Consider the following 9,043-nt stretch of genomic DNA (forward strand, 5'->3'; position numbering starts at 1 on the left):
TGTGTTCGACAAATTACAAGTGAGTTCTTTTTTGTTTTTTTCCAACAGTGTGTTCCTTCTATGTTCTTTTGATGTCTGGTCACTTTTTTGGAAATTGCACAGAAAACTGTCATCAGTTGGCACAACAATGCATGTAGTTGCACAACTTGTAGCTTTAAGTTTGGCAATCTGCACACATGTTCATTTTAAATTGGCACACCATCTTTTTTAAGTTGCACAGTTTTACTAATCTTGTTGCACAGATGTGTTGCATCAGTTGGTAGAAACTTTTTTTAGGTGCCATGTGGGTTGCAGAGTTTTTGTGTCTTTGTTCAGTTGCATATATGTATAGTTGAATTTGTCTACCCCGATATCTTGTTGTAGTTGCACAGGTTGTAATGTGTGGTTTCGTTCAATACACAAATCTATTTTGATAACCTTGTTATTTTCTATTTCTCTTTTTTTTCACATCAGCTTAAAGAGGAGTATAGAGGCACGGAGCAGACACCACTGTTTGGTGGAATTTTGCAAGCTGAAGTATTCGTGGCATCCAAGTTACCAATAACCTACAATCCGCAGGTTAGTGTTTTGCATACAGAAACTTGTACCACTTACCAATATTTTTCTATTGGCTGGGATGTATGTTCAGTTGGACATGTATAACTTTTGTAGTTGCGAGAATACAGAATTCAGTTGGCTGTGATGTATGTTCAGTTGCACATATAAGCTTCTGTAGTTGCACATGTTCTTTTGGACAGTCAAAGTGTTCATTTACAACCATTGTCATCAACTTTTGGCAGAATGCATGTTTTTTAGTTTGTGCCACAGTGCATGTGTAGTTGGCTAGAATCATGTCTTTAGTTGGCTAGAAAGTGTGTATTAGTCGTTTTTGCTTATCACATCATGGTCAGTTACAGACATTTTTACTTTTTATTTTTTTCTAACTGAATCAGTACTGAATCTTTTTGTGTTGATGCAGAAAAAGGCAAAGATTGCGAAAGTGGTCAATGAGCTGTGCAAGGCTGTAACTGAACAGGTTGGCACCTTCATTGAAGCAGTTGCCAAGATCGATGATGAGGAACCAGATATTGATCCTTACGTACAGCAGCCATCAATGCAAACTGGGGCGTCACGCCGTGCTCCTAAAAGAAAGAGATGGGGGTCAACTATACAAGAAGAAGAAGAGTTTGTTGAGGATGAGTCAGAAGAAGATGAGGAAATGGAAGCAGCGATAGATGCTGACGACGACGAGTACACAGATGCAGATGAATCAGAGGAGGAGGACAAGGATGATGATGACAATGAAGAAGATGCAGAGGAGGAGGAGGACGAAGAGGAAGAGGAGGAGGACAAACAAGAAGAGGACAAAGGAGAGGAGGAGGACAAGGAAGAAGATAGTGAGGCAGAGGAGGAGGAAGAAGAAGGTGAGGCCAAAGAGGGGGACGTGGACAAAGGGGCAGCAGTTGATGGCAGTGAGAGGGGAGAAGACAAAGGCACAACAGCTGATGGCAGTGAGAGGGAAGAAGACGATGATGAAGAAGACGAGGATGGTTATGGTGATGATAAAGGGGGATCCAATGGAGGCAGCGACAGCAGCGATGACGATGATGATGACAACGCCCCTGGTTCTGGTGGTACAGGTGGCAACACATCCAGGAGGACTAGCACTTCTGCCACCCCTGCCAGCAGCAGTAATTAGCACTTCTGCCACCCCTGCCAGCAGCAGTAATTCATTGAGTAGCAGGAGCACACTACAGATGTTGATTGACAAAACTTGCTGGAAAGACAAGGATTTGCCGAAGTCAAAGAAAAATGACGAAGCAGAGTCTCAGGGCAGCATTGATATGTTCAAGCTCTGCAACTTGAAGCCAGCTTTGCCAACCACCTTTCCTGTGCCAGATTTCAGCGACAAAGATATGTGTGAGAAGATCAACTTTTCCATTGACAAGAGCCTGTTCTTATCAAGTGATGCTGAAAAGAATCAAATTGACATGGAGGAAGCAGGAAAGGGTCTTGACTGGGTTCATTTAAAGGAAAAATACAAGGAATATTGAAAGCAGCTCTCAGATCTAAGCTCCAGCAAGAGCAAAGCAGCATCCATGGCAAACCCTCACGTGGTCCAGAAGCGTAAAGCAGTTTCAATGAAGAAGAATCTGCACTTGCCTCAAACCAAGGAGAAGATGGTGAGTGCAGATGCTGAAGTAAATATGGTCAAGGAAGCTGTGCTTCAAACTGATATGCCAACTGTAGTGAGCAGAGAGCCAACCAATGTCACAGAAGTTCAACAGATCAAGTGGAAGACTCCTCTTTCAACAGCCCCACCAAAACCACCTAAGCAGAAGATTGTCAAGTTTGCCAGGGGCACAAAGGGGGAACATGCCACAAAAGGTTTGGGGTTCAGAGACGAGAGAGAACTGCGAGCCGCAGCCATTGATGCAAGGGTGCCAAGTTCTGCTAGGTTGCTGCCAACTCAGACTGGAAAGATGCCAACTACAGATACCAGTGTGCCAACTGATGTGTTAGTTAGCAGCATGGTCACAGTCAAAACCACCACAGCTGGTCAGGAAGGCACCACTGCAACTGCAAGCCCCAAGGTGCCTACTCATAGAGATGCTTCAATGCCAAACACAAAAGGAGGTGATCCAACTATCAAAGTGCCGTCCCCAAGAGCTAGCACACAGCAGCCAAGCAAGCCTGCATCACCAAGAGCTGATTTTCAGCAACCATTAACACAAGAGGAGGTGTTCAACATTATAAGTAGGTGCAAGCCTCCAAGGCCGCCAACTACAACACTATTGCGAACCAAGTCAGTGAATGATGCACCCGTGTTTGTGCCGCAAGGAGATGCCATGGTCCTTGAACCCTTACGAAGATCAAAGTCTTATCATGGTGATGGGTCCTGCGATGCACCATCTTTTGACCTCGGCATAGATGGTGATGCTCCAGCACCTGCTCCAGCAGCAGAAACAGCGGAAGCCGGTGTGATTTGCATTGATGAGTGTGAGTTGGACCCAGCAGATGTGAATGAAGGATGTGCTGCTGCCGATGCTGGCAAGGCAATAGCTCAAGAGCTAGATGTTGGTTCACCAGAGAATTGCCACACCCCGATATGCGCAGAACCAGAAGCTGGCACGAGCAGTTCTTCGGGACCACCTATTGCACGAAGACAGAGGAGGGTAATAAAGCCCGCAACATCTCAAAGGTCTCCATTCGTTGACTACAACAAGAAGAAGACTTTCAGCTCCAATGAGGCAGTGAACAAGCTTTACGCTGCCCTCTTGTATTGGGCCAGGCATCACAAATGAGCAAATGATGAAGCTACCAAGTAAACTAACTCCCCACAGCCTACATACATATTTTTTCGGTTGCACAGGACCAGCCACTTAGTTGCACAGAAAGCATAGCATGTTGCACAGAACAGGGCTTTTAGTTGCACACTGTTCTATTTTCAATTTCATGCACATTTTTTTGCTGCTGTGACCCTTCGAGCTAACTTGTCTTTTTATTGCTTTCAAAAAATAATCAGCCATGAGATAATCAGGTATGGTGCTTTCTATGTTTCTTTAAAGGAGTTAGTTGATTCGATGAAGCCGGTTCAATGGTTGTCAAAAATTGTTATTGAGACTGGAATCTTACACAACATGGATAACTTACTAGAAGGGTCAAAGAAGGTTGTTATGCCACTGAGGTTTTCTGTAAGTTTTTCCAAAACCTTCTTTTACCCCCATCTTTGTTCTGTAGCACTTTTTTCGTTGACCATTTGAGGGAGGCCTTTCACCTACTAAGGAGTTTTGAGCCATGTTTTTATAATCTCAGCAGATAAATTTACAGCAAGGGATCCACAATGTGAATGAGATAAACAAGAAGTTTGATTACAAGAACCGTCTCGACAAGAAAGACTTGGTGAGTGTTGTGCCCACATGATCCATCTCTTTTTAGTTGGCATCCACAGCATGTTCAGTTGCACATGATACATCTGTTAGTTGGCAAATACTTGTTGCAACCTGTTTTTAACTTGACCAAGTCTTTTACTGTTTTTCTTAGCTACAACCTGTATCTTTGTCTGAAATCGTTCATGCTTGCAGGTCATGCTACCAGTGCTCGAGTGCGCCGATGTAACCGATAAGGACGGAGGGAGGCATTATTGGGTCTTCAGTGTCAACTTGAGGGACGGACGCTTCGAAGTTCTTGATTCAAGCAGGAAGTTGGACAACATTGAGCTGATGAACACTGCCTCTACCATCGCGGGGGCAGTACGCCAGCTATGGAGGAAGCATTACCCAAAGTTCAGCATCGAGCACTTCCAGATTATTGACATTGACGTACCAAAGCAGCTCGGCAAGTAAGACATTAAGAAAGGCATTTTTCTCAATTTCTCACCATCAATTTGTAGTTTTTACAATTTTTCTACTTGTGCAATCTTTAGTTTTTCAAGACACAGAACTAGTCTGCAATCTGTTTATCATTTTTATGAGTTTCTAATAGATTATCTAGCCAGTTGCAGAGTGGCACATAAGTAGTTGCACACTGGCACATAAGCAGTTGCACAGGAGAACATAAGCACTTGCATAGAGTGCATTATCTTTATTGGTTTTAATTTTATGTGACAATTTTTTTTGCCCATCGCAGTAATGAGTGTGGGTTGTTCGCACTTCTTAACGCCACCGAGTGGAATAGTAGCCAACTGCCCAACTACGACCCCAAGGAAGTACTCAACATCAGGAAGAAGCTGGCATATGATTGGGTCACCAGCGTGCACAACACCGCCCCATGGAGGAAGTTGCTCAGATACGACAAGGACTAGGTCAGTACTATTTTTCTTTTTTTCTTCTCCATGGAGGAAGTTGCTGGGTTGCACAATTTTTTAAGCAGATTTTGTAGTTGCACACTACTAGTAATTCCATTTGCAACTCAATATCATCACTTTTGTTGATACATTAGGAGCACTAGACATACAATTGTTCAACAACTAAATATTTAACCAGTTGCCAACAAAGGCACAAATAGCAACTTTTTTTTACACAGTGCATGAACTAATTCAAGGAGCATAAATTAGATAAAGAGGAATCATAGATGCTGAATGTGTCCACTTGGTCCCAACATTGCTAAAAAACATCATTCTTTTCCTTTTATGTTCCAAAGTTACAAATGAGGAAACAGAATCACAGGAGCCTGAGTGGACACACACCAACAGTGTGCTCTGTAGATTGGCAATTGCTGCATTTGTTTTTCTTCTTTGGGTGTAGCTCCAGCGTCGATTTGTACCGTCGACTCTTTGCCCTACCCTTTGTAGTAGACCTTGGAGGATCCCTGGGCACAAAATCATCAGAAGCTTGTGCAAGGGATGCAGCCTCCAACGGGGCAGTAGGACCGTCACGATCACCTGTGTAATAATCATATAAAAAGTTTAGTATTTTTGTTATTGTGCATCCATCACTGATGTTCTGTGCAACCACACAGCACATTTTTGTGCAACTAACTGGTTGCTGTGTGCAAGTTAAGTTGAAAAAAACACCTGTAGTAGCTCGGCCCGTCATGGTACTTGGATTGTAATCGCCTATGGGCAGAACATGAAAAACAAGTTAGATTTTTAGCTTGATCCTCAAACTAACACAGCGCACGCAACTAGGCAGCATGTTCTGTTCAATTGGGCACTATGATATGTGCAACTAAAGTCACACACCCTAGTTTTTGTTTGGAGTCGGTGAAGGTACTTACCTGGGTGATGAGCCCCCTGAGTCCTGCCTGTAGGTCCATTGGGAGTAGCACGCAGGGCACTGCTAGTTGGGCCTGGCGGGGGAGGAGGTCTTTGAGGGTTGACATCACCTATAGGCAGAACAGGACAAACAAGTTAGTTGTGTTTATCTTTTGATGCTCGAACTAACACAGCGTGCGCAACTAGGTCCTGTTCGGTGCAACTGAGCACAATGATGTGTGCAACTGGAGTTACAGACCTAGTTTGATGGGGAGTTGGGGGCAGGTAATTACCTGGACGATGAGCCCCCTGAGTGCTGCCTGTAGAGCCATTGGGAGGAGCACACGGGGGAGGAGGTGGAGGAGGATGCCGTGTACAGCCAGTAGGGGGAGGAGGTCCTTGAGGGTTGACATCACCTATATCCAGAACATGAAAATTAAGTTAGTTGTGTTATCTTTGATGCTTGAACTAACACAGCGTGCACAACTAGGCATCCTGTTCTGTCCAATTGGCTACCATGGTGTGTGCAACTGGGCACAATGATGTGTGCAACTGAAGTTACACACCTAGTTAGATCAGGAGTTGGGGCAGGTAATTACCTGGATGATGAGCCCCCTGATTGCTGCCTGGAGGTGGAGGAGGTCCTCGAGGGTTGCCATCATCTGATGGCCCCGTGGCAGCAGTCAGTTTTTTCTTTTTCTTGGACTTGTTCAGGTGGCCGATCTCGGTACGTGCTGCACGCATATGCTTGTATACAATAGCTTGTGCTGGATTAGAACCACTCGCAAACTTTGCTAGTTTCCGAAAATCGTATATCATGTTCCTCTCCCTTATCTGCTTCTTTGATTGAGGAGGCATTTCATCCGGTTGCTCATAACCAGTCCCTGGCGCACTAGGTACAGCAGTAGGTGTCCACTGTCTTAGCAGGTACCTTTCCGGTATGACATCAACTCCAATATGGGTGAACACCTTGAGGATGTGGCAACATAGGATGCCGTCCTTGTCCATTTTATAGCACTGACACAAATAGGAACCCTCCTCCACCCTTGCCTGCACCAAGTAGTTTCGAGAACCATATTTGGCAACAAATTCCTGATTCGGTCTGAGCTCAAATATATCAGCACCAACTTGGAATGCATTATAACGTCCAATCAGCTCAAACTCTTCTCTGAAGTTGCGGTAAAGCTCCCTAGTATAGGTTTTGTAAGCTTGTTTCTCTATTGGGAAGTTGGACTACAACTCAATCTCAAGGTGTTCTGTCCTGTAATCATTGCAGCCTTCCTTGGCAAGGATGTGGTTCTGGATTTTTTTCATATTGCTTGACGAAGTTCAGCATTGAGTTGTGTGGGTTCACATATCTTTTCAGGACGGCGTTGAACCCCTCACTACGCTGTGTAGACTGGAGGAAGGGGAAGAACCTGTGTTTGAACTTTGAAGTAGCACGACACCCAAGTTGACCTGTATTCGTACAACTTATCAAAGTGCGTGTGTGTCATAGCCTCGTACTTCATCATTAACCCAGGCCAATTCTGCTCAAACTCGTCTATAGTGAAGCTGAAGTCAACACACTTGTTGAAATCATCAGAGAGTCCTGGATTCCGGCACAACAGCCAACCAACTTTTTCCTGAGCCTTTTTCATGATGTGCCATCGACAACAGCGGTGCACGGTGGTTGGAAAGATGCTCTGTATTGACTGCCTCATCGCACCATCCTGATCGGTGATGAAGTTGTCAGGAGGTTTGCCATCCATAGCCTCTAGGAATGCTCCAAAGACCCAATCAAAGCTTGATGCCAACTCCTGCCTCACAAACGCGCAACCCAGCATGAAAGATTGGCCATGTCGGTTTATTCCTATGAAGGACGCGAACGGCATATTGTACATGTTGGTCATGTAGGTGGTGTCAAACAATATTCAATCGTGGTACGCCTCCGCATAAGCTTTTCGAGCTAAGCCATCAACCCAAAATATGTTGACAACTCTGTCCTCTTCATCATATTTCGCCTTATAGAAGAAGTCTGGATCGGTTTTTTGTATATCCTTGAAGTGCACAATTGTCTCAATCAGATCACCCTCCTTTGTGTCATCTCTACGAAAACTTATACAAAGATTTGTTATTGCCTTTGGTCCGAACGGCACCATCATCTCAGATCCATAGAACTCTGCCATTACATACATCATTCGTCCTGCATAATACAAAAACAAACAGTATATCCTTTTTTTAGTTGCACGAATGTGCACATCCAGCTGCACAGTAATAGGACATGTGTTGGCACAGAAGATAATCGCAGGAAATGGACACCTAGCTGCACCTTTTTAAAAACACTTTGCAGTTTTTGCATACAGGACATTGTGTAGTTGCATAGTAAAGACAATGTAGTTGCACAACAAGCACCAAAAGTGATATACAAACAGCATGGGAAGTTGGATAGCAGTTGCAAAGTTAAGCCATTTCAGTTGCACAGTAGTACCATAACAGTTGCACACTGGACTGCCTAGAGGGAAACTTAATTCTTTAAGGGATATAGAAAAACACCACACCTGTAGTCAAGTTGCAGTTATACAAGATGCGCAGAAACTCCTTTTCATCAGGTGAGATGCCTTGGTGGGATCTCAAATATTTGGACAATGAAGGTTTGTTCACGAGCGGATGATTGTGGTCACGAACAAAGTGTGTCACCTCCCATCGCCCATCTACGAGCTTCACCAACATTTTCGCCTTGCATTCAGTCTGCTTTATTGTCTCGCGTTTGCGCTTCTTCTTCTTCTTCTTACTAGTACCAGCCTCCTCTTCAACAAATATTGGAGGTTCTTCTTTCATCTCCTCATCATTGTCAACAGATTTTGGATCTGGAATAGGGTCCAGGACAGGAGGAGCCTCAGCTCCTCCATCATCAGCTTTGGGCTTCTTGAACTTGTTGCAGCAAAACTATTGTTTTATCAATCCATTGGTGCGGGGTGTCCGTCTAGAGGTGTTCATCTTGATAGAGAAACCCATCCATAGTGCATAGCTATTGTAGTGATCCTTAGCAATTTGAAGGCTGTCAAACCTCATGCCAACATAGGGTTCCATAGGTTGAGAACCAGCCTCATCCTCTCCTTCTTCTCCTTGCACAGCTCCGTCAACAGCCCCAGCTCCTAGCTCAGTCCTGGTTGGACCAGGAACTATTGGAAATATGCCCTAGAGGCAATAATAAAATGGTTATTATTATATTTCCTTGTTCATGATAATTGTCTATTGTTCATGCTATAATTGTGTTATCTAGAAATCGTAATACATGTGTGAATATATAGACCACAACATGTCCCTAGTAAGCCTCTAGTTGACTAGCTCGTTGATCAACAGATAGTCATGGTTTCCTGACTATGG

The 9,043-nt window shown here is 44.1% G+C and overlaps 1 protein-coding gene and 2 pseudogenes across 1 annotated transcript; all 3 read right to left on the reverse strand.

Annotated features, from left to right (window-relative positions):
- Positions 1-5,141: 5,141 nt before the first annotated feature.
- LOC147961932 (uncharacterized) lies at positions 5,142-7,566 on the reverse strand. The gene is made up of 5 exons (XM_087533995.1): positions 6,274-7,566; positions 5,968-6,090; positions 5,698-5,805; positions 5,495-5,536; positions 5,142-5,362 (listed from the first exon to the last, which is right to left on the reverse strand). Exons 1-5 carry the CDS (start codon positions 6,680-6,682, stop codon positions 5,142-5,144), a joined length of 903 nt encoding a protein of 300 aa, XP_087390121.1. The 5' UTR covers positions 6,683-7,566.
- Positions 7,060-7,566, reverse strand: LOC147961933 (protein FAR1-RELATED SEQUENCE 5 pseudogene; annotated as a pseudogene).
- Positions 7,567-8,188: 622 nt separating this feature from the next.
- Positions 8,189-8,746, reverse strand: LOC147961934 (protein FAR1-RELATED SEQUENCE 5-like; annotated as a pseudogene).
- Positions 8,747-9,043: the final 297 nt, after the last annotated feature.

Source organism: Triticum urartu, chromosome 7A (assembly GCF_056163025.1).
Source record: "Triticum urartu cultivar PI428250 chromosome 7A, HENAU_Tu73, whole genome shotgun sequence".
Lineage (NCBI taxonomy): Eukaryota > Viridiplantae > Streptophyta > Magnoliopsida > Poales > Poaceae > Triticum > Triticum urartu.

Excerpts from the sequence above, each read along its gene's own strand:
- LOC147961932 (XM_087533995.1), bottom strand. The coding sequence starts at position 6,682 with ATGGACAAGGACGGCATCCTATGTTGCCACATCCTCAAGGTGTTCACC. Across the intron at positions 6,091-6,273 it reads TCAGGGGGCTCATCATCCAG|GTGATGTCAACCCTCAAGGA; the intron begins GTAATTACCTGC and ends TTCTGGATATAG. Across the intron at positions 5,806-5,967 it reads TCAGGGGGCTCATCGTCCAG|GTGATGTCAACCCTCAAAGA; the intron begins GTAATTACCTGC and ends TTCTGCCTATAG.